The sequence below is a fragment of the Salvelinus alpinus genome, chromosome 4 (genome assembly GCF_045679555.1).
Source record: "Salvelinus alpinus chromosome 4, SLU_Salpinus.1, whole genome shotgun sequence".
In the NCBI taxonomy this organism is placed as follows: domain Eukaryota; kingdom Metazoa; phylum Chordata; class Actinopteri; order Salmoniformes; family Salmonidae; genus Salvelinus; species Salvelinus alpinus.
Window position 1 is genome coordinate 42,440,268 of NC_092089.1, and position 27,874 is coordinate 42,468,141.

At 47.1% G+C, this 27,874-nt stretch overlaps 1 protein-coding gene across 3 annotated transcripts; it reads left to right on the forward strand.

Annotated features, from left to right (window-relative positions):
- The first annotated feature begins 4,524 nt into the window (after nt 1-4,524).
- On the forward strand, nt 4,525-27,595 carry LOC139573577 (uncharacterized). 3 transcript variants are annotated; one of them, XM_071397195.1, is made up of 10 exons: nt 4,525-4,895; nt 16,339-16,628; nt 16,714-24,277; nt 24,395-24,619; nt 25,354-25,442; nt 25,715-25,783; nt 25,908-26,054; nt 26,217-26,345; nt 27,169-27,291; nt 27,485-27,595. In XM_071397195.1, the coding sequence occupies exons 1-10, from the start codon at nt 4,811-4,813 to the stop codon at nt 27,497-27,499; spliced, it is 8,736 nt and encodes a 2,911-aa protein (XP_071253296.1). In that variant the 5' UTR covers nt 4,525-4,810; the 3' UTR covers nt 27,500-27,595. The 3 variants fall into 3 exon arrangements, with proteins under 3 accessions (XP_071253296.1, XP_071253298.1, XP_071253297.1); XM_071397197.1 differs by having other exon boundaries at nt 16,714-24,250; XM_071397196.1 differs by lacking the exon at nt 4,525-4,895 and adding an exon at nt 10,610-10,784.
- The last annotated feature ends 279 nt before the right edge of the window (nt 27,596-27,874 follow it).

The window sequence follows — 27,874 nt, forward strand, 5'->3', positions numbered from 1 at the left end:
GACTGATCTACAAATAACAATAAGTTGTTATTTATGATGCAAGGTTATTTGTAGATCAGTCAGACATCATCCGCCTGCAAAGTGGAACAAGCTCATTATCTATGGCTCTGGTAGGTCTTGACTTCCCTCACAGTGTGTTTTAGAGAGGACATTGGGTTGGATGAGCTTCTATGGTATCATTGGTATCCTGATGGAGGTGTGATATTCAGCCTGAGGATGCTTCTCTTCACAAGTTACAGCTAATAATACGTATTTATTATCAAACGTCATTGGTCAGTGGTGTGTGTGTGTGTTGTGAATGTATCCAAAAGGGATCGGCTCACACACAGCTGTTGAGGTCTGTGCCGTACAGTGCCTTCAGAAAGTATTTTACATTTTGTTACAGCCTGAATTCAATTTTTTTTTTTATTCCCATCTACACACACTACCCCATAATGACAAAGTGAAAACACGTAAATGAAAATGTATGTCTCATTAACTTAAGTATCCACACCCCAGAGTCAATACTTTGTAGAAGCACCTTTCTGGGTAAGTCTCTAAAGCCTTGTTTATACAGCAGGTCTTAATGCTCAAATCAGTTTTGGGGTACAGACTGTCCAAACAGCAAGTTACAAGTGACCAAATTGGATTTGTGTGTGTTCGGATAGCAGTCATTTGATGACATGGCTATGCTAGTTGCCATAGTAACGACGGGTGTGCACGGTAGTGTAGGCTGATTGGTGGTGGTGCTCATGCTTCCTATCATGCAGAAGTTATCTAGCAAGCAAAGGTGACAATGCTTGCCATTGACTATTTTCCAGTTGATTTGAATATATAAAATCCAAGTGTAAGAACACCTTTAAAGCCTCAAAGTATAAGATTATCCAACTTTTGAAACGAGACCTTTTTGGCTAGCCAAGGCACTCCACTAGCTAGCTGGATAGCTCTTTAGCATTATAGCACATTCACTAATTTGTTTAAACAATTAACAAGCTAATTAGCTACCATGTATTCCTGTCAAACTGTCAACAGAGTAGCTAGCAACAAGATATGGAAAATAACAGTCTAAAAAGCCACCTTGAGAGCAAATAAATCAGATTTGACATTCAGACACAAGTCACATGGCCAGGAATCAGATTTGTATCGGGCTTCAAACCACCTATGAAGACATCATGTATGGCTAGATGCAGCCACCACCATGCTTGAAAATATGAAGAGTGGTACTCTGTGATGTGTTGTTGGATTTGCCCCGAACATAACGCTTTGTATTCAGGACATAACGTTTATTTCTTTGCCACATTTTCTGATGTTTTACTTTTAGTGCTTTTATTGTAAACAGGATGCATGTTTTGGATTTAAAAAAATATACACTGCTCAAAAAAATAAAGGGAACACTTAAACAACACAATGTAACTCCAAGTCAATCACACTTCTGTGAAATCAAACTGTCCACTTAGGAAGCAACACTGATTGACAATAAATTTCACATGCTGTTGTGCAAATGGAATAGACAAAAGGTGGAAATTATAGGCAATTAGCAAGACACCCCCAATAAAGGAGTGGTTCTGCAGGTGGTAACCACAGACCACTTCTCAGTTCCTATGCTTCCTGGCTGATGTTTTGGTCACTTTTGAATGCTGGCGGTGCTTTCACTCTAGTGGTAGCATGAGACGGAGTCTACAACCCACACAAGTGGCTCAGGTAGTGCAGCTCATCCAGGATGGCACATCAATGCGAGCTGTGGCAAGAAGGTTTGCTGTGTCTGTCAGCGTAGTGTCCAGAGCATGGAGGCGCTACCAGGAGACAGGCCAGTACATCAGGAGACGTGGAGTAGGCCGTAGGAGGGCAACAACCCAGCAGCAGGACCGCTACCTCCGCCTTTGTGCAAGGAGGAGCACTGCCAGAGCCCTGCAAAATGACCTCCAGCAGGCCACAAATGTGCTCTGGCGAGCACATGGAGGGCTGTGCGGCCCCACAAAGAAATGCCACCCCACACCATGACTGACCCACCGCCAAACCGGTCATGCTGGAGGATGTTGCAGGCAGCAGAACGTTCTCGACGGCGTCAGGATGTTTAAGATTCTGTTTCCATGTATTGTTTCACCTACAATCAGTGGAGGAAAAAGTAACCAATTGTCATACTTGAGTAAAAGTAAAGATACCCTAATAGAAAATGACTAAAGTGAAAGTCACCTAGTAAAATACCTATTGAGTTAATGTCTAAAAGTATTTGGTTTTAAATATACTTAAGTATCAAAAGTACATGTAATGGGGCAGCAGGTAGCCTAGTGGTTAGAGCGTTGGGCCAGTAACCAAAAGGTTGCTAGATTGAATCCCTGAGCTGACAAAGTAAAAATCTGTCGTTCTGCCCCTGAACAAGGAAGTTAACCCACTAGGCCATCATTGTAAATAAGAATTTGTTCTTAACTGACTTGCCTAGTTAAATAAAGGTTAAATAAAAATTACAAAAATATTAGTAAGAGTATAAATAATTTCAAATGTATATTAAGCTAACCAAATGGCAACATTTTAATTTACGTATAGCTAGGGGCACATTCCAACACTAAGACATTGTTTACAAACAAAGCATGTGTGTTTAGTGAGTCCGCCAGATCAGAGGCAGTAGGGATGACCAGGGATGTTATCTTGATAAGTGTGTGAATTGGACAGTTTTCCTGTCTTTTAAGGAGGTAAGGCAATAAATAGGCCATAGTAGCGAAGTAATTACAATTTTGCAAATTAACACTGGAGTGATAGATGTGCGGATGATGATGTGTAAGTAGAAATACTGGTGTGCAAAAGAGCAAAAAAGTAAATAAAAACAATATGGGGATGAGGGAGGTAGTTGTATGGGCTATTTACAGATGGGCTATGTACAGCTGCAGCGATCGGTAAGCTGCTCAGATAGCTGATGCTTAAAGTTAGTGAGGGAGATATAAGTCTCCAACTTCAGCGATTTTTGCAGTTCGTTCCAGTTATTGGCAGCAGAGAACTGGAAGGAAAGGCAGCCAAAGGAGGTGTTGGCTTTGGGGATGACCTGTGAGATATACCTGCTGGAGCGTGTGCTACGGGTGGGTGTTGTTATGGTGACCAGTGAACTGAGATAAGGCAGAGCTTTACCTAGCAAAGACTTATAGATGACCTGGAGCCAGTAGGTCTGGCGACGAATATGTAGCGAGGGCCAGCCGACGAGAGCATACAGGTCGCAGTGGTGGGTGGTATATGGGGGTTTGGTGACAAAACGGATGGCACTGTGATAGACTGCATCCAGTTTGCTGAGTAGAGTGTTGGAGCCTATTTTGTAAATGACATCGCCGAAGTAGAGGATCGGTAGGATAGTCAGTTTTACGAGGGCATGTTTGGCAGCGTGAGTGAAGGATGCTTTGTTGCGAAATAGGAAGCTGATTCTAGATTTAATTTTAGATTGGAGATGCTTAATATGAGTCTGGAAGGAGAGTTTACAGTCTAGCCAGACACCTAGGTATTTGTAGTTGTCCACATATTCTAAGTCAGAACCGTCCAGAGTAGTCATGCTAGTCGGGCAGGCGGGTACGGCAGCGATCGGTTGAAGAGCATGCATTTAGTTTTACTAGCGTTTAAGAGCAGTATTTTTACTTAAGTACTTTACACCACTGCCTAGAATGTAACACATGACAGTAATTAGCTGTAGAACTGACATGAGAGAACCATGACTGATCTACATATTATATTTCTGTAGCAGTTCCAACATATATGTAAATAACGTAAATATGTTATAATGAAAAAGGCTCAGATGGTTCCTTTTGAACTCTGGCCCCATGAGTGTTGAGCTCATGTTGCGGTATAGAGAGTTCGCTGCTAACTCCATTGATTGGTTGGTTTATTGACTGATTGATCATCACTGCTGAGCCCAGCCAGCCAGCAGTCCCAGTATTGACTGTTGTCATAGAGACTAGGTCCTGTCTGAGGGGAGTGTGTTTCTGTATGTTGCTGACCTCAGGTGAGCGAGGAGCAGGGAAATATGAGTAAGCAGATGAGAGAGGAGGATATTACCGCTGATGTATGAATGCCAGCCGGGCTGGAATTGACAGAGAGAGGAGACAGGGGATTCTGTTGAGCTGGCAGAGCAGAGGCAGAAACCCCCTGATACACACACATACTCACACACCCAGCGTGGGAAGCTTGGGGTTGCCATGGAGACTGCCATTGATCTGTGGGGTTTGGGGGGAACAAATGGAAAGGGGGAAGGAGGAGACTGAAAGTCTCCCTCTCTTTTCTTTCTTTGTAACTCTCTCCTTCAATCTCCCTTTCACTACCGTTATTTCCTCCATCACTTTTTCTGCAATAGCCCATCTTCTCCGCACACCCTCTCTCCAGCCCTCTGTCTCTGCAGTACCTTCCTGTAAGGATGGGGGCAGCACTCAGACAGCAGCAGAAATCTGCTGACATCATCGCTGAGTATCAAGTCATCACCAGGGAGGGAGGGAGGGAGGGAAAGAGGGATGGGAAGGAGAGAGGGATGGAAAGGAAAGAGGGAGGGGAGGAGGGAGGCAGTGCTGCTCAGCTGGGGAATGAGAGAGAATACTGCAGCTCCCTCTCAGATTCCACACAAACATATGCGCCCACACACACGCACACACACTAGCAGCATCGCGAGATCCACACACACTCTCACTCATAGCATCATCACTGCTCTGCTGCACCACAGAGAGAGGCACACTGAGCATTCACCCTCTTTCTCTCTCTCTCTCTCTGCCCCTTCTTCTACTGCGCACTCTCTCTCTGTTCATCTTGGCTGCTGGGTGGTGTGGAGTTATTGTTGCGTCAGAGCCAAAGAGATCCAGAAACAGCCATGCCGGGGGAGAGCTCTCACAGATCTGTCCCCAAAGAAAGACATCCGGAGCTTGGAGCAGAGCAGACAGGCCTGCCTGAACCAGGTAAGGGGGTGAGGGGAAAATGAGAGAGGGAAGGAGGACAAGGTAGAGTGGAGGTGGCAGAGGAGAGACAGGGAGGGGGAGGATTATGCGAGGCACTAGGAAGGGGAGGAGATGTAAGAGTTACAGAGAGGCTGGTAAAGGAGGGATAATGGATACCTTCTATAATGCCATGTGGGAAGCAGACAGACCGACAGACCGACGGATTAGAGAGGTAGAGCTGGGTCATGTCTGTCTGTGTCTGTCTATCTGTGATCCCCACTCCAGTCCTAGTTCCAGCTCCAGCACCCTAGCCTTCATCCCCAGACCCCCCATCCACAACACCTACCCTACTTAACCCCACAAACATCCCCTTCACCCTACCTGACCCCCAGCTCCATATTCCCCGTTCCCCTCCCTAACCCCATACCCATACCCACACCCCCTTCCCCCACTCTCTCCCCAGCCCCATCTCACTGCCCAGTGGTGGTGTGTTTTCTCAGGGCAGAGTGGAGCAGCTCCTCCCTCCCTCTCTTGTACTTGACTTCCCTTCCCCCAGTCTCACCATGCAGGGACATGACACAGCACCGCACTCAGCAGCAGCATCCACACAGTAACAGCAGGGCCAGATACTGAAGGAACAGATTCAGACAGGGACGGATGTAGGGGTAAATCAGAGTATTTGAAAACGTATTCTTGTTAGATAAGACACCGACTACTGGAACTGTGTGTGTACATGTCACTATATGCTACTTACTGCTAACATAGCTATTGGTGTCCATATGGTTATTGGTATTGTTGTTATGTTGCATCTGGTAGGTTTGTATCTAGCAGACAATAGATGTATTCTGTGTTGCATCTCCCAGACTGTGTATTTACCTGTGTATTATGTTTGTGAGTTAATTGTGTTGAAGTGAAGAGGGATAAGTACACTCAGGGGATAAAATGTATGTGTCAGACAGTAGAGGTACAGTGTAAGGGTTAGGGCAGGGTTCCCCAAATGGCGTCCGAATTTGGCCTGCAGCTGAATGTAGTTGTTGATCCCTGGGTTATGGTATTATCTCTCCGACAGTAGAGGCAGTTGGGGTATAAGGTACAGTAGTCTAGAGGTTAGAAGAGGCGGGCCAGCAGCCGAAGGTTTCTGGTTCAAAAAGGGCAATGGAACTGGAAGGCTGCTGGTCTCTGCCCTTGAGCAAGGCCCCCCACAATTTCTCTCCATCCAGGGTTCTGTGTAGGTTCAGACTGTACAGTAGAGGAACATGTGGTATAGGTAGGTCCAGGAGTTTTGAGGCACTGTGATTTTACCTGCATTGTCCACTAGTGTTGCTGCAGGTAGGAAATCCTAGGAAATGTTCGGTAATTGACACAAGCTGTCTCCTCCAATCAATCAATGTCTAGTTGTGTGTAGATCTGCAAACCTTTATCGCACCAAACCTAATATTTGGCAGGGAATACTATTTGTAGATGAGTGATTCTACACCTCAATTTGCTGAAGCTGACCCTCTCGAACGGAATTGGAAGTTGTAGCTAAAAATAGGACAATTAGGGGCAGAGTCAATGAAAGCAACTTTGGAAGTTTATTGTAGTGAATTCGGGAGGGTTTCCCCGTCCTGGACTTGAACCTAGGTCCAGTGATTGTCAAACCAACACCTTAATTGTTATGCCAATAGGAACTCTTGGTGTTGGCATAACATTTAAGGTACTGCCTTGACAGTCGCTATATCTGGGTTCAAGTACCGGTCAGGGCTACCCCCCAAATTTGCTACATTGGTGTCAGAAGTGGGATGGCGCCCGTGAGGCCATCCAAGAGGTGTGTACACGTGTGGGTAGACTGGGGACACACTCTCCTGAAGGAAGAGGCTAGTGAATCAACCTTAACCAAACACCTAGTGAGCCCATCAAGAGGTTCAAACCTCTTTGCGTAACAATGAAATTGTTGGCTTGACAGTCGCTGGACACACACACAACCAGACATTGATTGATTGATTGGAGACAACTCGAGTCAATTACAGAACATTTTCTAGGATTTCCTATCTGCAGCAACACTATTGGACAATGCTGTAAATGCACAATGCCTCAAAAAGTTCCCCAAAACACCTGGCCCTTGGTATAGGTTCTATAGTGTATATGTATAGTAAAGAGATTTATGGTATAAGGTGCCACACAAGTATAGTAAAGGGATTTATTGTATAAGGTGCCGTACAGGTATAGTAAAGGGATTTACGGTATAAAGTGCTGTACAGGTATAGTAAAGGGATGTACGGTATAAAGTGCTGTACAGGTATAGTAAAGGGATTTACGGTATAACGTGCTGTACAGGTATAGTAAAAGGATTTATGGTATAAGGTGCCGTACAGTAAAGAGATTAGATGTACGTCTCAGACAGCACGTATCAGCTCTGCTGGTCTGGCACTAATGCTGTGATGTAATCCAGATGGCTTTTTGGAGTAAGACGTCTAGTCTATGTATTATTGCACTGCCATTAGTTTTTCGTAAAATACCCATCCTACTAGTTTAGATTTAATATAAATCATATCCTTACATTGTCTTGTCTGTACTGTACTTGGAGTTTTCTGATGAAGTCCTTTAAATCCAAAACATCACTGTTTTGAAATGAGTGCATCCTGCACTGAGAACGCTATGGTTAGATGAGTAGAGAAGGCAGCAGAATAGGATGATGGCGGGAGAGAGAGAGAGTGGGAGGGAGGGAGTTAGGGGGAAAGGCAGAGAGCTGAAGAGAGGTAGTGTGAGGCATTTGGCTCCTGGGGCTTGTCTCAAGGCCTGGGACTGTCTTGAGCAAAGGCTGAAATAGAAGCTCCCTCTGGGGCCTGACAGGCCGTGGAAGCAGACTCTGTGACGCAGTTCCAGCCTGTTCCAGCCTGCTGCGGCCTGCACACTCCAAGCAGGTGTGTGTAGGCAGAGCTACACACACATTGATGCGCACACACACACACACACACACACACACACACACACACACACACACACACACACACACACACACACACACACACACACACACACACACACACACACACACACACACACACACACACACACACACACACAAGTGTGCATCGGCGGTGTCGTACCCACAGCAACTATTAACACATTCCCACACCAGAAACCGTGGATTGATGGCAGCATTCGGAGAAACTGAAAGCGCGAACCACTGCTTTTAACCAGGGCAAGGTGACCGGAAACATGACCGAGTATAAACAGTGTAGCTATTCCCTCCGCAAGGCAATCAAAGAAGCTAAGCGTCAATATAGAGACAAAGTAGAGTCGCAATTCAACGGCTCAGACACAAGAGGTATGTGGCAGGGTCTACAGTCAATCACGGATTACAAAAAGAAAACCAGCCCCGTCGCGGACCAGAATGTCTTGCTCCCAGACAGACTAAACAACTCCTTTGCTCGCTTTGAGGACAATACAGTACTGACACGGCCCGCTACCAAAACCTGCGCACTCTCCTTCACTGCAGCCGACGTGTGTAAAACATTTAAACGTGTTAACCCTCGCAAGGCTGCAGGCCCAGACGGCATCCCCAGCCGCGTCCTCAGAGCATGCGCAGACCAGCTGGCTGGTGTGTTTACGGACATATTCAATCAATCCTTGTCCCAGTCTGCTGTTCCCACATGCTTCAAGAGGGCCACCATTGTTCCTGTTCCCAAGAAAGCTAAGGTAACTGAGCTAAACGACTACCGCCCCGTAGCACTCACTTCCATCATCATGAAGTGCTTTGAGAGACTAGTCAAGGACCATATCACCTCCACCCTACCTGACACCCTAGACCCACTCCAATTTGCTTACCGCCCCAATAGGTCCACAGACGACGCAATCGCAACCACACTGCACACTTCTCTAACCCATCTGGACAAGAAATATACCTATGTCAGAATGCTGTTCATCGACTACAGCTCAGCATTTAACACCATAGTACCCTCCAAACTCATCATCAAGCTCGAGACCCTGGGTCTCGACCCCTCCCTGTGCAACTGGGTACTGGACTTCCTGACGGGTCTTCCCCAGGTGGTGAGGGTAGGTAACAACATCTCCACCCCGCTGATCCTCAACACTAGGGCCCCACAAGGGTGCGTTCTGAGCCCTCTCCTGTACTCCCTGTTCACCCACGACTGCGTGGCCATGCACGCCTCCAACTCAATAATCAAGTTTGCAGACGACACTACAGTGGTAGGCTTGATTACCAACAACGACGAGACGGCCTACAGGGAGGAGGTGAGGGCCCTTGGAGTATGGTGTCAGGAAAATAACCTCACACTCAACGTCAACAAAACAAAGGAGATGATCGTAGACTTCAGGAAACAGCAGAGGGAGCACCCCCCTATCCACATCGACGGGACAGTAGTGGAGAGGGTAGTAAGTTTTAAGTTCCTCGGTGTACACATCACGGACAAACTGAATTGGTCCACCCACACAGACAGCGTGGTGAAGAAGGCGCAGCAGCGCCTCTCCAACCTCAGGAGGCTGAAGAAATTCGGCTTGTCACCAAAAGCACTCACAAACTTTTACAGATGCACAATCGAGAGCATCCTGTCGGGCTGTATCACCGCCTGGTACGACAACTGCTCCGCCCACAACCGTAAGGCTCTCCAGAGGGTAGTGAGGTCTGCACAACGCATCACCGGGGGCAAACTACCTGCCCTCCAGGACACCTACACCACCCGATGTCACAGGAAGGCCATAAAGATCATCAAGGACAACAACCACCCGAGCCACTGCCTGTTCACCCCGCTATCATCCAGAAGGCGAGGTCAGTACCGAGAGACTGAAAAACAGCTTCTATCTCAAGGCCATCAGACTGTTAAACAGCCACCACTAACATTGAGTGGCTGCTGCCAACATACTGACTCAACTCCAGCCACTTTATTAATGGAAAATTTATGTAAAACATGTATCACTAGCCACTTTAAACAATGCTACTTAATATAATGTTTACATATCCTACATTACTCATCTCATATGTATATACTGTACTCTATACCATCTACTGCATCTTGCCATCTTTATGTAATATATGTATCACTAGCCACTTTAAACAATGCCACTTTTATATGTTTACATACCCTACATTACTCATCTCATATGTATATACTGTACTCTATACCATATGTATATACTGTACTCTATACCATCCACTGCATCTTGCGTATGCCGTTCTGTACCATCACTCATTCATATATCTTTATGTACATATTCTTCATCCCTTTACACTTGTGTGTATAAGGTAGTTGTTGTGAAATTGTTAGGTTAGATTACTTGTTGGTTATTACTGCATTGTCGGAACTGGAAGCACAAGCCATTCGCTACACTCGCATTAACATCTGCTAACCATGTGTATGTGACAAATAAAATGTTGATTTGATTTGATTTGACACACACAAACAAAGAAACCTTAGAGTGGCACTTGTCTTATTGTGTCCTTGTAATCATCTCTGTGACAAATGTGTGTGTGTGTGTGTGTGTGTGTGTGTGTGTGTGTGTGTGTGTGTGTGTGTGTGTGTGTGTGTGCGTGCGTGCGAGCGTGCGTGTGTGTGTGGCTGGGTGAGTGGGTGGGTGGGTGGGTGTGTGGGTGTGTGCGCACGTGCAGGGGCTTATCTGTGACATGACTCAGCATAACAATCCAGTGATAACATCCCCACCCTGGGCCTGGGCAGGGATAGACACAGTGCAGCTAAGTGCTGACGCCATTAGCTATCAGCTAGACCACAGGGACAGAGAGAGGAAGGAAGGTAGGTGGTAGGGGGAGACAGGAGAGAAAGGAAGAAATAGAGACAGGGTAAAGAAAGGAGGGAGGGAAAGAGGACAAAGAGAAATGCAGCAAGAAGAGGAGGATGGGCTATCAGAGAAAAACAAAGAGGGAGGGAAAGAGAGAGTCCGCATACTCCATCAGTAAGTGATATCTGGGTTCCTGGTGGAGCAAGTGTGTGTGTGTGTCTGTGTGTGTGTGTGTCTGTGTTTGTGGGTCTGTGTGTGTGTGTCTGTCTGTGTGTCTGCGTGTGTGCTTGTGTGAGTGCTTGCGTGTGTGCTTGTGTGCATACGTGCGTGTGTCTGAGGTCACTGTGCATGGCGAGAGAAGAGAATAAAGTCCTGTTCTCTGGTCAGTGTGTGTGTGTTTGTGTGTGTGTTTGTGTTTGTGTGTGTGTGTGTGTGTGTGTGTGTGTGTGTGTGTGTGTGTGTGTGTGTGTGTGTGTGTGTGTGTGTGTGTGTGTGTGTGTGTGTGTGTGTGTGTGTGTGTGTGTGTGTGTGTGTGTGTGTGTGTGTGTGTGTGTGTGTGTGTGTGTGTGTGTGTGTGTGTGTGTGTGTGTGTGCATATCCCTATGTCTGTACCAAGGTTATTATAGTTTAGTGCTTTTCTAGGAGTTTTTATTTCTATTCGTTTTTCGATTTGGATTTGCAATTCACTTTAGTTTCAGCTCATTTTCAGACCTGATTTGCTAGTTTTTATTGTATATTATTTAGTTAAATTTTTTAGGGAGGCTGAAGCCATTTGAATTATTATATATTTTATTTTATGTTATATCGGAGATGTGCCCATTGTTCAACTGCGAATCTGCTATTTTATTGGCTAGAATGTTCCAGCCTCCCGCCTCCTCCCGCCTGCCTTCTGCCTTTCCGGACATTTATTCCTATTGTTAGAACATTGAGGTCCATCTCTTGTCAGTATATTGATACTCTTTGGTAAATACATTAGGTGATGGGTCAGGTCATAGGTTAGGTTAGGTTTAAATGATAAAGTCAATTTCAATGGACTTGGATTTGAAAGGAATAGTGCCAAGACCGGTGCAAAAAAAATATGGGAGAAGCAAACTCTCTCTTGGCCATTTTTACACCAGTCCAATTATTTTTTACTTTAGTAGTACAGTACATGCCCTAAGTTTAGAAGAAAAACTAAAACTGAAGATAATTCATGATGGTTTTTATTTTATTTGAGTTTGTTTTGGAGTCAAAGATAGTTTCAGAATAGTTTTAGTTTTTCAAACAGATTTGTTAGTTATTTTATTTCAGTTACTAAATTGTTTTTTCATGATTAGTTTTCGTTTTCTTTTTCGTTTCAGTTTTCGTTTACTATAATAACCTTGGTCTCTGCACTCACAGTACATGACAGGACTCAGTGTATTTCAGGGAAATCTCATAAGGAGTTTAGTGTGTTGTCTTAATTTCATCCTGCAGAACCGTAACGTCAGTAAGGAGCAGCAGAGCTGATCATAATAGAATGGAAACTACCCCCTTTGTCGACCCCTCTCTCATTTTCTCTATCTCTCTCTCTCTGACTGATCCAGACCCCCTTCTCCACTCGCACTCTTGCCCTAGTTCTTCTCCTCCATTCTGTCATTTTCTCTCAAAATGATCCTTCGTTCCTGTTGAAGCTTATGGAGACGATGGCATAGTCACTGGAGTGGAGTGTGTGATTAGAGAGAGAGAGAGCACAAGAGAGAGCAAAAGACAGAGAGAGCTCAAGAGAGAGAAAGATGAGGTGGGACAGGAGGAGAGAGAGCGAAAGTGCAAAGACAAAGCAAGAGAGCTAGCAGCATTAGGCTAATTTCAAATAAGAGAAGGAGTAGCATAAACTAGCTACCATGTTGGCATAATTTTACCACCAAGCACTGAGAGCAGTGGTAGCATGATATTTTCAAATTGTACATGAAGTAGCTTGTGAAGTTATTTAACTGTGCTAGCTGTAGTACAATCAAGAAACGGAAGAGGGCAAACAGACACCCTGCATGTAGCTCCCCTTCAGGATCAGGGATGAATATCACACAGGACCAGCATGTTCTCAATGTTACCCATCAATCAATATGGATTCTTCTTTATTCAATTCCTTTCATTCTCTCTTGTCTTTTCTCTCTCTTTCTACTTTTCTCACTTTCTTGCTTGGCCTTTCTCTGTCACACCCCTTGACTTTTTGGACATTTTGTTGTGTTACAGCCTGAATTTAAAATAGATTAAATTGAGATTTTGTGTTACTGGCCCCAGACACAATACCTCATAATGTCAAAGTGGATTATGTTTTTAGAAATGTTTACAAATTAATAAAACATTTAAAGCATTCAACCCATTTGTTATAGCATGCCTAAATAAGTTCAGGACAAAACATTTGCTTAACAAGTCACATAATAAGTTGCATGGACTCACTTTGTGATTTTTGAATGCCTACCTAATCTCTGTACCCCACACATACAATTATCTGTAAGGTCCCTCAGTCGAGCAGTTCATTTCAAACACAGATTCAACCACAAAGACCAGGGAGGTTTTCCAATGCCTCACAAATAATTGTTAGACGGGTAAAAAAAACAGACATTGAATATCCCTTTGAGTATGGTGAAGTTATTAATTACACCAAGGATTGTGTATCAATACACCCAGTCACTGCAAAGATACAGGTGTCCTTCCTAACTTAGTTGCTGGAGAAGAAGGAAATCCCTCAGGGATTTCACCATGAGGCCAATGGTGACTTTAAAACAGTTACAGAGTTTAATGGCTGTGATAGGAGAAAACTGACATTGTAGTTACTCCATAATACTAACCAAAATGACAGAGTGAAAAAAAGGAAGCATGTACAGAATAAAAATATTCCAAGAGTACCTCTCTTCATACTATAAAAAAATTATATTCAGATGTTGTACAATCCAGGTGTGCAAAGCTCTTAGAGACCTACCCAGAAAGACTCAAAAATGTAATCGCTGCCAATGGTGATTCTAATATGTATTGACTCAGGGGTGTGGAAAACCTATGTAAATTCAGAGGTGAAATTAGCATGTAAATCTTGGTGGGGCAAAAGAAAAAGAAGTGGGATGCATGCCAGCAAAGCCACTACACAACACTAAACAATACATTAATTGCACTATAACGGTGACAAACAGTGCCCACAAACTGTTAGTGCCTACATAAAGCTGTCCCAACAGCAGTCCCAACATCTTACCACTGATACAACTGGCTATCAGCGGAGCCTTGTCTGGCAGCGAAACAGTTCATTCAGCTTCATTTACAAGGCATATAACCTATGGCATAAGGGGACGACAAGCGGATTAGAGGCAATCTGTAATTTTGATTAAGACATTAATGAGAGAGCTAGGACGAATGTAACGTTAGTCAATATAACTATTTGTTTAGCACTTTTGAAATGTACAGCAACATAATTCAGAACATGGGCCATTCTTACAGTGTTCTTCCTGTACACTAAGTCAGAACCGTAGGATTAACAAAGGGGGCATATAAGCAGACAATGAAAGCTCTTACAATATTCGATGATTATATTTCTCTGAAACAGGTTATAGGCTACAGTAGAACAGTCAGAGCAGTAGGCTAAATTAAGAATGGTAAATAGACCAAATTATTAGGTTGAAGCACACGGGCTACGAACATTTTACTACACAACATACACTTAGCTACAGTATACATATCTCCCTAGCATATTGCATCATGCATGCAGCAGCATACAATACATTTTTGGACTCACTATGCTCACTTAAACAGGAAGGTGGCACGGTGGTCCTTCGTTGGCAAGTTTTGTCATCAAAGTCTGGCATTCTCTGGATTTATGGTGCTTTCATCGGAGGCCAGATTTACCATTCCGAATTGGAGGACCGTTCAAAATGTATTTTCCCAGTCGGAACTCATTTATTGCCGACTTCCCAGTTGTCTTGAACTCACTGAAGTGAAGTGAAGTTTTCGTAGTTCCAAGTTAACAGTTGTTTTGAGCGCAGCACAAATAATGCTTCATTGACAGCATGTCCAATGTTGAATGTTTATCGTTTTAAACTTGGAAAAGAGACCCTTAATCCCAGATTTGGGACCACACAGCCACTGTCACTGATTCCTTCCAAACCACTCGTTGAATTTGCGATTTCCAACTTGTTTTGTATAATGTTTATGTGCAATGGCCAATGAGCACCAATACATATCTATAATTTCTCTTCATTATTTCTCTTCACATGACAAAGATTAAAAAGGATTTACCAGTGGATTGTTGACTTGATTCATGATGATGACTGCTAGCTAAGATTGTCAAAGTATGATGTTGACATGATCAGTCCAATCAATGCTACTGTACATATAATGTGATTTGACGTCATTTTATCTGTGGCCAATGACCTTGAGCCTTCTTGGATGGGCACTTCTAATGTAACACCCAAAGGGCTAGTATTTTCAAGGTGTCCTCTTACACTTGGCAGTGACATAAAGTCCCCATGAGTGACCGAACACTGAGCCAATCACGGCGCAACGCTAAATATTTTCTGCTGGCTTGCCCACCACCACAGAAAGCACTGAGCTACTGTAGGCTGAAACACCTGCATTTTGTAGCTGCCTTACTCAAGAAAACAAAAAAGAGACCATGTTTGTATGCGGCTATATTAACTCCACGATATATATTATTTTTTACATTGTTTGCAAACTGATATGTGACACGTATTAATGCCAAAATAACATGCACAATTAAAAAAAATTCTAAAAACATGTTTTCATTTTGTCATTATGGGGTATTGTGTATAGATTGGTGAGATACAAATATATATTTAATCCGTTTTGAGTTCATGCTGTAACACAACAAAATGTGGAATAAGTCAAGAGGTATGAATACCTTCTGAAGGCACTGTATATACTGTATATTTGAATCTATGAGCTCTGCTTATTTTAATCCATGTGCTCTGCTCTGCTGTATGTGTGTGTGTATGTGTGTGTGTTTCTGTTCTGCTGACTTTGCCCTATGGCGACAGAGCTGTCAGTCTGACTTTGCTGATAGGATAAGAGAGGGGGGAGGAAAGATGAGAGGAGGGGCAGAGGGGAAAAACACCAACATGCACAGTGCGGGCTCTACTGCCCTAGCAGCAGGTACCACAGCCAGATATGCAGACTTCAGCAAACTAAGGGTGTATTCCATTCCTTTGGGGGTCAGGGGTTACTACTGTGGAAGGGAAAGAGCCTGAGTAATGAACTACCCTGGGCAGTGAGCCCTGTAAATGGAGGGAGCACACATTTCTTTCATTCAGAACTGCCAGTAAATGGGCTCCATTCACCCAGCTGTAGTTGATGGACTGCAAGCAATGACAGTAGGGGCCTTATATATTGATATGTTGATGCCACTTGATGTGTACCCTGCTGTGAGTGTGGTCTTTTCAGTCAAATGTTATCTCTGACATTTAGGTGACATTCTAGATCCTCTAGGTATGGCTGTGTGTGTAGCGGTAATGAAGAGACAACAAGCTTCAAGGAGAGAGCTGAAAGGACTGTTTCTATTCAACAAAGGCAAAGAGGCTACAGCATCCATTACAGATCTTTTTTTATTTTATTATTTTTAATACATTCAGGAGGTAAACTGAAATTCCAGTTGCCTTTTCTCCATTACAGTTACTGTTGCCAGGTCATAAAGCAGCTAGTGATTCTGACCTCATGGACATAACATTACATTACAGAAACAGTTTCTTCTCTTTCGCTCCTCTTTCAGACATGACCAGACATGCCTCCACTGACTCCACCCCTAGTGACAGTGGCTCCACCCCTAGTGACAGCGGCTCTAGTCCCTCCCCCAGCACCCCTCAGAAGCTGCTCCCATCATGCACCTCTCCTTTTGGGCCGCGGCTGGTCCGGGCCACGCCCAGCTCCTCCGCGACCCCGCGACCCCAGCCTGAAGGTTCCGACCGTCGCCACAGTAACACGATCCGGCTTAGCGGAACGTTTGGAGGTCACGGACCCTGTGGACGCCGCAGCGGACCCGTGAAGATGGAGAGAATCAAGGTCTGTGTGTGTATGTTTACCAATGTTCTCCTCTTCTCTTTATGTTTTTCCAATGTTCATCCAATGTTCTCATTATGTTCTCCAGGTCCTGATGGGCTCAGAGGTGGAGAGTGACTACAAGGAGCCAGAGAACATGGACACACGGGTGGTGATGGGCCAGGAGGCCCTGCTCAAGACCAAGAAGACCCTGACAGGGAAGTGCCCTTGCGTGCAGAGCAGCCAGGTGATACCCCTGCCCGGAGGCCAAGTCTTGGAGATCCCTAACCATCCCTCAGAACCACAGGCCGAGTCTGGGGAAAAGGCCCAACTGGACACAGGGCAGGAGAGAGACAATTCACCTCTGACCCCAAAGATGGAGCAAGAGCAGGAGAGAATCCCTGTCCTGCCCATTAGCCCTCTCCTCACCCCTCTCCTAACCCCCCTCATCCCTGCCTCCCCTCCCTCCTCAGAGCCAGTCACAGTGGATGTTAGTTTGACGGGCAGCTTAAGCCCTTTGGAGGCAGGGCTGTCTCCCTATGGTGAAATGCCTTTTGTATGTGCCATGTATGCCATGCCCTCCCTGTCCGAGCCAGCCTATCCCCCTGCTATCCTATCCTTCACTGAGCCGGCCTATGCCGTGGACCCTCTGAGAGTGGGCGTTCCCTCATCCCTGGATCCTGACCTGTACTATACCGCCCCCTCCACCCCCATCAAGATGGCTGCTCGCCCCTTACACCTCAAACATCGCTCTTACCCTGGCTCTCCAGCCTCTCCCCTCTCACAAAACTCCCCCTCGGACAGCGAGGACCTGTGCTCCCCTCTCACCTCCCCCTCTGGCTCCTACGTCACGGCGGAGGGGGGCAGCTGGACCTCTTCCACCTCCCCCTGCACCTCCCCCAATCTGCTCCTGGCAGAGGAGGTGCAGGAGGCACCTGCATGCTTTGTCAGCTCGCTGTCCGAAATCGGAGACGAGGTGGGAGAGGATAGGGGAGCAGTAGGGGAGAGGGCAGAGGAGAAGGGAGGAGGAGCAGCAGAGTGGCGGTTCTGCCTCTATAAGGGTCTAGCAGAGACTGTGATCCTGGAGGAGGAGGAGGTGCTGAGAGGGGAGGTGAGGGGGAGGAGGAGTGAGGAAGCGACAGTCTCAAGAGGTAGCTGTCGCCCTCGCTGGGTGACAGAGGACACTTCCCCATTGAGGAGCAGCAGTGGCAGAAGCACTGACTCCCAGGAAGAGGGAGGGGAGTCGGAGGGCTCGCTCTGCCCAGCAGAGGATGCTCTAGCTGGGGGACAGCAGTACTCTAGTCCCCTGCTGCAAAGAGGCCTAGAGCTGGAGCTGCAGGCCTGTATGGCTGAGGAACTTTACCCTCCCATTACCAACCCAGAGGGTGGAACAGACTCCCCACGGCTGACCTCCATCTCCTTCCCCTTCACCCCAGACATGGGGAACCTAAGCCATCACACCTCCAGTGTCAACCCTGCCTCCCCCAACCTTACCCTGGACACCTGCTCTCCAGATGTGTCAGACGGGGATAACTCCAGTCCATACGGAGAGATGGGTACCTTCCTGATGTTCCCAGGCTCCTACAGTGATGATGGAGAGATGGAGGAGGAGGAGGAGGAGAGGATGATCCCGGCCTCTCTGCTTAACTTTCCCCTCCACACCAGCCTCCTCTTTCAAGCAGACTCCATGGAGATCACTCTCTTCCCCACAGAGGAGGGGAATGAGGGAGGAGAGGGAAATGACAGGAACGAAGGGAACAATGTGGATGCATACGCGGCCGGAGAGGAGGAGGGGGACGTGGAGGATGATGATGAAGATGATGATGATGAGGAAGAAGTGGAGGCTAAGGTAGAGATAGAGGAGGCTAAGGTAGAAATAGCGATAGAGGAAGAGGTGGATGAAGAGGAGGGTGAGGATGTTGAGGAAGAGGAGGAGGAGGGTGAGGGTAAGGCTGTAAATGACCCAGCTGAAGAGGACAACTCGGCCTCCTTCCTTCATTCACTGTCGGAGACTTCCATCAATGAAGGTCTGGATGAGTCCTTCTGTTTTCATGATGACACTGACGACTCACTAGACTCCGCCTCTTATAATGGCGAAGAGGATGAGCGGCTGTACAGCACAGAGAGACATGCTGAACCCCCCACAGGACCACCCACAGGACCACCCACAGGACCACCCACAGAACCACACCAAGCCAAACCTCAGCCTGAAACTAGACCAGAGGCCCACAGCACTGAACTGTCCCAGTCCCAGAGCAGACCTAGCCTAATCAATCCCCCAGGAGACAAAGAGCCCCGGCATGAGGATCCTCCAGGACCCAAACCACCACAACCACAACCTGCACTTGCACCTGCCCAACTTGCGGAATCAGCCCACCCCAAGTCCTCAAACAGCGGCAGTGGGAGTGAAATGGGGAACTCCTCAGAGTCCTCTGACCCTCCTGTCCCCGCTCCTTCTCAGGAGAGCCCTTCTGTCTCTACCTTTACCCCTAAACCTTCTACAACCCCTTACCCTGCCTCGATTACCCCAAAGACTACCCCTGCTACCATGTCAACCTCTAAAACCAAGCCTGCATCTCTCTCTAACCCCAACACTAACTTTGCTCCTGCCCCAAATGCTAAATCTGCTACAGTCTGTACCACTAACACTAACCCTGCTACAGGCTCAACCCCACAAAATAACTATGCTACTGCCTCCACCCCCAAAACTAACCCTGCTACTGTCTGTACACTTGAAATGAACCCTGCTACGGTCTCTACCCCTAACACTAACAGTGCTCTTGCCCCTAACGCTAAATCTCCTACGGCCTGTACCACTAACACCAACCCTGCTACAGCCTCAACCCCCAAAACTACCCCAGGTACATGCTCTACCCCAAACCCTGTTGCTACTCCTAACACTAACCCTGCTGCTACAATCAAGGAGACAGCGTCCCACAGCAATCCTGTCACCCTGGCAACCCTGCCATCCCATAACAGCCCTGTGAGTCTGGCAACAGAAGCAGGGCAAGCCAAAGCAGCTGCAGAGGAAGTACAGGCTGGTACGGTGAAAGAGGAGGACAAAAGGAGCAGTGCAAAGAGAGAGAAAGACAAACAGAGCAGTGGGGAGAGAGGGAGGGACAAACAGAGCGATGGGGAGAGAGGAAAGGACAAACAGAGCGGTGGGGAGAGAGGAAAGGACAAACAGAGCAGTGGGGAGAGAGGGAGGGACAAACAGAGCGGTGGGGAGAGAGGAAAGGACAAACAGAGTGGTGGGGAGAGAGGGAGGGACAAACAGAGCGGTGGGGAGAGAGGAAAGGACAAACAGAGCAGTGGGGAGAGAGGGAGGGACAAACAGAGCGGTGGGGAGAGAGGAAAGGACAAACAGAGTGGTGGGGAGAGAGGGAAGGACAAACAGAGCAGTGGGGAGAGAGGGAGGGACAAACAGAGCGGTGGGGAGAGAGGAAAGGACAAACAGAGCGGTGGGGAGAGAGGAAAGGACAAACAGAGCGGTGGGGAGAGAGGAAAGGACAAACAGAGGGGTGCGGAGAGAGAGAAGGATGAACAGAGCACAGAGACTTCAGACGAGGACCACACAGAGGAGACAGACAGAGACTCGTTCAAACTACTCATTAAGCCACGCCCCTCTAAGTCCGACACACCCCGGCCTAAACAGAAGACCTCTGAGCCCCGTAAGCCCCTCCCACGTGTGTTTGGGGTGGCAGCGGCTTCAATCCGGTCCAAACCGCTTCTGGTGTCAGTGCTGGAACTGGACCAGAAGAATGAGAACAGCAGCGCTGAAGGTGTGGACTCCCATCAGGTCCTTGAAGGGACCACTGCCACCAATGACCTGAACAAGGGGGTCCCTCTGCTCTCGTACCCGAAAGAGCCTAACCCCAGCAACATCCCTGTCTCTTCCTGCCCTGAGAGCTCACCTGACCTGGCTGACAACCTGTCCCTGACCCCTGACATCTGCCCATGTGACCCCGCCCAGGAGAACCTGAGGGAGAACACCCTGAGCACTGAGGACGGGGGCCCTGGGGCCCTGGGCTCCCCTCACACACCCCTGGCTGTCTCTCCCAAGAGGGAGAACTCAGAGACAGACGCAGGAGAGAGGAGGGGGGATGTGGGCTGGAGGGCTGATAAGAGGGGGTTAGGAGCAGGGGCTGGGGCCTGGGGGGCAGGGGAGGCCCAATCTCTCTCTCTGGGGCAGGCCTGTGGGTTGGAGGCACAGAACCTGTTACTGTGTGAGGTGGAAGGGCATGCTGTTGGACAGACAATTGGACAGACGATTGGACAGACACTCTCCGGGCTGCCCAATGTCGGCACAGACGAGGATGAGGTGGATGATATAATGGGGGACGAAGAAGACAACAACAGCCTGTGTGGTCGGCCAGACAAGATGGCAGATGTTGAGCTTGTGGGAGAGGGAGTGCCAGAGTCCAACCTGTCCAGCTGGAGGTCCATCGAGGAGATATCAGAGGCAGGGGGAGGAGAGGACGGAAGCTCCCAATTCCCAGAGGATGATGTCAGCAACCTGCAGAGTCACCCGGAAAACAAGGAGGAGCAGGAAAACAACAACAATGACTCCATGTTCCTATCCTCTGGAATGCCAACCTGTGTGACTCTGAATGCCCTGTCAGAGGAGGTGAGACACCAGAGCCAGAGTGTGAGTCTGAGGGCGTCCCTCTCAAACATACCACTCACAGAGGTGAGACCACAGGCTGCTGCAGCCTCCGATAGGCCAACAACATCAACGGACAGCTCAACACACCAATCAGACATAAGACAGGCTTCCTCGTCCATGGAAAGCCCTGGGCGTGTCTCACCACCAGGGGGTAAACCACAGACTGTCTCAGACCAGAGCCCTGGTTCAGTAGAGGCAGCCATTTCCAGACCCAACAGTAACACAGATATTAACCCAGCAGTCAAACAGGCAGACCTTGCTCTATCTCTGCTGGGTGGGGCGTTTGGATCCTTCAGCCATAAAATCAGACCAAGCAACTCCAAGTCAGGCAGACTGTTCCAAGAAACTTCCCCATCAATGAGGAAAGACACAGTAGAGAAGGTCCAAGTTTCCCAAGAAACTTCTCTCTCAGTGGGCAAAGACACAGTAAAGAATGTACAAGTCTCCCAAGAAATTTCCCTATCGGTGGGCAAAAACACAGTAGAGAAGGTCCAAGTTTCCCAAGAAACTTCTCCACCAGTGAGCAAAGACACAGTAGAGAAGGTCCACGTTTCCCAAGAAACGTTCCCATCCGCGGGCAAAGACACAGTAGAGAAGGTCGAAGTTTCCCAAGAGACTTCCCCATCAGTGAGCAAAGACACAGTAGAGAAGGTCGAAGTTTCCCAAGAGACTTCCCCATCAGTGAGCAAAGACACAGTGGAGAAGGTCCAAGTTTCCCAAGAAACTTCCCCATCAATGAGCAAAGACACAGTAGAGAAGTTTCACGTTTCCCAAGAAATTTCCCCATCAATGAGCAAAGAGACAGTAGAGAAAGTACAATTTTCCCAAGAATGTTCCCCATCAGTGAGCAAAAACATAGTAGAAAATGTCCAAGTCTCCCAAGAAACTTCCCCATCAGTGGGCAAATACACAGTAGAGAAGGTCCAAGTATCCCAAGAATCGTCCCTATCAGTCGGCAAAGACACAGTAGAGAAGGTTGAAGTTTCCCAAGCAACTTCCCCATCCGTGAGCAAAGACACAGTAGAGAAGGTCCAAGTATCCCAAGAATCGTCCCTATCAGTCGGCAAAGACACAGTAGAGAAGGTTGAAGTTTCCCAAGCAACTTCCCCATCCGTGAGCAAAGACACAGTAGAGAAGGTCCAAGTATCCCAAGAATCGTCCCTATCAGTCGGCAAAGACACAGTAGAGAAGGTCGAAGTTTCCCAAGAAACTTCCCCATCCGTGAGCAAAGACACAGTAGAGAAGGTCCAAGTATCTCAAGAATCGGCCCTATCAGTCGGCAAAGACACAGTAGAGAAGGTCCAAGTTTCCCAAGAAACTTTCCCATCAGTGAGCAAAGACACAGTAGAGAAGGTACAAGCATTCCAAGAATCGGTCCTATTAGAGGGCAAAGACACAATAGAGGAAGTCCACGTTTTTGAAGAAACTTCCCCATCAGTGGGCAACGACACAGTAGAGAAGGTCCAAGTTTCCCAAGAAACTTCCCCATCAGTCAGCAAAGACACAGTAGAGAAGGTCCAAGTCTCCAAAGAATCTTCCCTATCAGTGGGCAAAGATACAGTAGAGAAAGTACAAGTTTCCCAAGAAACTTCCCCATCAGTGAGCAAAGACACAGTAGAGAAGGTCCAAGTTTTCCAAGAAGCTTCCCTATCCCTATCAGTGGGCAAAGACACGGTAGAAAGTGTGAAAAAACTGTGTTCCCAGCCTCAGCCAGAGGAGACAGAGCCACAGACGGTGAGCCAAAGAGAGGGCGGTGGCGGTCAGACGACTGACAGGCACATTGACCAACCAAAGATGAGCGTGGCCTTAGAAGGGCAGGAGAGCAGTGTTTGTATCTCAGGGGAAAGTGAGGTTGAGGAGAGAGCAGAGGAGAGATTCTCTCCAACAGAGAGTATTCCAGAACCTGCACAGCGTCAGACACCTGAGGGAGAGCTGAGCACAGAGAAAGCCATCACTCCTCCTCAGCCAGAGAGGAGAGGGAAGCAGAGGAAGCAGAGCAGAGACAGTCAGCTGCGCAGACAATCTACGTCAGGCCCTGGGTCTACTGATCAACCACAGGAACCAGCTCTCCCTGCCAAGACCCTAGCAGACGCCTCCCCACCAGGGAAACAAAAGAATAAGAACACGAGGGGACAAAAATCTGTTGCAGATACCAGACAGAGGACACCTGTGAAGGGCAAACCTGAAGCAGAGTCCGAGAGAAGAGGGGAAAACAGAAACGTCTCCGTTGCCCCGACTCCCCCTAGTCCTACCAGCCTCTACCCTATAACTCCCACTCTCCTAGTCAACCAGGAAGTGAACACGGAAGTGCACCAGAAAATGCTTGCTAACAGGCCGCTGCCTGGCTGCCAGACAGAAAGCAGGAAGGATATCAACGATAACAATGTGGGGAGTGGCCATGCCTCCCCTACAGAACAGAATAGGTCCTCTTCTCCTCCACCTCTTCCCTCCTCCTCTCCTCCCCATCTCTCCTTCTCTCCTCATTCCTCATCTCCCCCACCTCTTCCCTCCTCCTCTCCTCCTCCTCTCTCCCCCTCTCCTCTCTCCTCCTCTCCTCCCCCCAGTACCTTTGCGATGCCGCCAGATGAGGACCTCCCCACCCCCATACAGGAGTCCCAGCTTCTCGTCACCACAGTCCAGCCTGTCACCCCACTCCTAGACACCCAGCCTCAATCAACCAATGTTCAGGCAGCCTCTGCAACCCTTTCTACTACCCCTATCGCCCTTCCTAAGCACCCCCCTATACCCACCGAAAGTGTCCCTATGTCCCCTACCCCCTCCTCATTTCTATCTCCACCCACGTTAGCCCTGCCCTCAACCCCCAGCTTTACCCAGCCCACCCAGGAGTTTCTGCCACGGCTGGAGCCTCCAACCACAATGCCTGTCCTAGACATCCGCAGGCAGGTCCAGCCCCAGCCCCAGCCCCAGCCCCAGCCCCAACCAAACATCCTCACCGAGCCCAACAGACAGGTCAAAACAGGTCAGTCACAAAGCCCACAGGACAGAGGTGAGTTACACTCAGGAGAGATAGGGGTGTGGGGTGATTTGATTTTCTCTTTTTGGTAATCAAGAATCAGTGAATCATGAATCAGTCCAACCTGTGTGAACTTGGATTTTGTTGCAGATGGGATGGACACAGACAGTGATGATGATGACACTGCTGTTCCTCTACGACGTCACATGACTCAGCCCAGGGGGATTGTGGGAAACCCTTCTCATAAAGAGTCTGGTTCCTCCAATCAGCGAGAGGTACTGCTTCACTCCTCCTGCCAACTAACTGAGAGACAGACAGACTGTCCAATCAGCCACAAGAATTCACAGGAGCTGGACCTGTCCTTCAAATACAACTGTACGTGTTCTCCAAATCCAAATCTCTCTCTATGTCTGTCTGTTTCTCTCTGTCTCCTTGAGAAAGGGATTCTGAGAAGTGACTCCACCTATGACCTTCCTCACACACACAGATGGCTCTGAATATGTCTAGTGGTCCTGCTATGGTCCTGATGAAGGACATACTTCAGATTCTAGGAAGATTCTCAATAATACCCCGTCGACCACAGAACACTGCTGCAGCTACTGAATAATGGAGGAGAAATACTCCGAGAGAGGATCATTTTATCCAGGAGGAATACTGTTATTGCACATCTTTCAATAGAGGTTATTTCAGGGCAACCGTCAGTCAACCTGAAACCTCTGAGTCAATCTAGCTAGAACTGACCTCCCGGTAGATGATACGTACATAGAATCATGGATGGGGATTTATGTGTACTGTATGTGTGGTAGCACTGCAGCATAATGAACAATGCTACATGCGTTGAAACACAGTAGTACAGAATGTAATTGTACGCCATAACATGCGTGTTCCATAGCATAGAGATGAAATGTCATTGCTATTTAATGAGGTGATCTATTTCTTCTCTAAGATCAGTGATTAGGTTAGCCGTAGAGCTTTATGATGCTGTCCCATTACCAGAGTGCTAACGAGCTACAACATGTCCTCATCATCTACATCTCAGTCATTAGTTACCATAGCAATGAGGATGTGATGCAGTCCTCTGAGAGTAACAGTGTGTGTGTGTTCCACAGTGGGCTCCTGCAATGAGTCGGAGAGTGAGGGATCAGTGCCAGAGTTGGAAGAACCAGAGAGGGTGCCACTGAGATCCTCAGAACCCCAGGTGAGTCTACCGTGTGTGGGCAGAGAACACTCGAGAAGTCCCCTCACCCCCAAGGGTGGAAACCTTGCGTTCACTGTGTGTTATGTAATAACATATTGATGTCATTACCTTTAGGTAGGAAGGATGCGTGTTGTGGGCCTGTATTTTCTGAATGCGTCGCAGCTTCAGAGATATGTTCCATATTATCAGTCTGGATATGGGTAAACTACTGTAGAATGTTCTCAGGTTTGATGTGTTGAATTGATTTTGTTGTCCTCCCTTCTCTCTCTCAGCCCATCTCTCCTGCTGATGAGGGGATTAACAGACCTAAGCAGAGCCGCAGTGAGAAGAAGGCCCGCAAGGCGAGATGTGAACACAGAGCTGCTTCATGTGGCAGACTCAGCTAATCAAACACAGAGCAAATGTGTGTGTATTCTGTGTGTTTGGCCGCATCATGGTGTAACCAGTGTGTGTGTGTGTGTTTAGGCCATGGGTAAGCTGGGCTTGCGGCCGGTCCACGGTGTGACCAGGATCACTATAAGGAAGTCGAAGAGCATCTTGTTTGTCATCAGCAGACCTGACGTCTTCAAGAGCCCCGCGTCAGACATCTACATCGTGTTTGGAGAGGCCAAGGTGACATCCTAACCTTCTCTCTCTCTCTCTCTCTCTCGCACTCTCTCTCTCTCTTGCTCTTTCTACCCCCTCTCTCTTTATCCCCCTCTCTCTCTCTTTTCTCTCATCTACATTGTTCAGAGGGCAAGGTGACCTCTCTCTCTCTTCCTATTTCCTCCCTAGATAGAGGACCTGTCTCAACAGGTGCACAAGGCAGCGGCAGAGAAGTTTAAGGTCCCGGTGGAGCCCTCCCCCTTGGCGCCCCCTGCACCACCCAGCCTCACCATCAAGGAGGAGAGCGAGGAGGAGGAGGTACGGACATGCATGCTCACTCATTATGTCAAGGAAAAACACCAATCTTTACACTATTCTTACTCTTGCATGTACAGTAGTTTTTTTAGATCTTAATATGAAACAATTCTGTCTAGTGTTGTTATATTTCAGTCATCTCTACTGCAGTGGTGGAAAAAGTACCCAACTCATACTTGAGTACAAGTAAAGATACCTTAATAGGAAAAGACTCGAATAAAAGTGAAAGTCACACAGGAAAATCCTGCTTCAGTAAAAGTCTAAAAGTATTTGGTTTTAAATATACTAAAGTAAATGTAATTGCTAAAATATACTTAAGTAAAAATCATTTCAAATTACTTATATTAAGGAAACCAGACGGCACCATTTTCTTGTTTTGTTTAACTTACGGATAGCCAGGGGCATGCTCCAACACTCAGATATAATTTACAAAAAAATAATGTGTTTAGTGTGTCCCCCAGATCAGAGGCAGTAGGGATGACCGTGATGTTTTCTTGATAAGTATGTGAATTAGATCATTTTCCTGTCCTGCTAAGCATTCAAAATGTAACAAGTACTTTTGGGTCTCAAGGAAAATGTATGGAGTTAAAAGTACATACTTTTCTTTAGGAATGTAGTGAAGTAAAAGTAGTCAAAAATATAAATAGTTAAAGTCAAGTACAGATACTCCCAAAAACTACTTAAGTAGTACTTTCAAGTATTGTTACTTAAGTACTTTACACCACTGTTCTACTGTTGTTAGCCTGATGGCTAATAAGAACTGTAGCATTGTTTTTCATGTTCAGAAGTAGTACAACTGACTTTGACATTGACCTCTGTCTGTCAGGTGGACGAGGGAGGTTTGGAGCAGAGGGATATAGAGCTGGTGATGGCCCAGGCTAACGTGTCCCGTTCTAAAGCTGTCCGCGCCCTCAGACACAACACCAACGACATCGTTAACGCTATCATGGTGAGGAGGGAGTGATGAAGGAAGGAATCTGTTGTAACACACTATGTCCACGTTGGGCCTACAGTTGTTGTTCTGACCTGCTGATGATTGCAACAGTGCTTTTTCAACAGGTTTTGAAAAAAAAGCTTAACAATATACGTTCGGCACGCATCCAACCCAAAGTAATTGTCTTCCTCTTTCTTCTCTCCCACAGGAACTGACAATGTGAGAGGACCCCCACCAAGCATAAATGCCACAGTCACATCTGTATCGCTGCTATGTTGCATTCTCCCTACCTGCTAATAAACAGTCTGTTATAACCACACTAGTGGGCGATACTGTTAACCACCCTAATACTTTACGTCATGTCCAGTATATACAGTTGAAGTCTGAAGTTTACATACACTTAGGTTGGAGTCGACAAAACTCATTTTAGAGCCACTCCATAAATTTCTTGTTAACAAACTACAGTTTTGGCAAGTCGGTTAGGAAATCTACTTTGTACACAACACAAGTCATTTTTCGAACAATTGTTTACAGACAGATTATTTCACTTATACTTGACTGTGTCACAATTCCAGTGGGTCAGAAGTTTACATATACT

Excerpts from the sequence above, each read along its gene's own strand:
- LOC139573577 (XM_071397195.1), top strand. The coding sequence starts at position 4,811 with ATGCCGGGGGAGAGCTCTCACAGATCTGTCCCCAAAGAAAGACATCCG. Across the intron at positions 4,896-16,338 it reads GACAGGCCTGCCTGAACCAG|ACATGACCAGACATGCCTCC; the intron begins GTAAGGGGGTGA and ends CTCCTCTTTCAG. Across the intron at positions 26,346-27,168 it reads AGGAGAGCGAGGAGGAGGAG|GTGGACGAGGGAGGTTTGGA; the intron begins GTACGGACATGC and ends TCTGTCTGTCAG.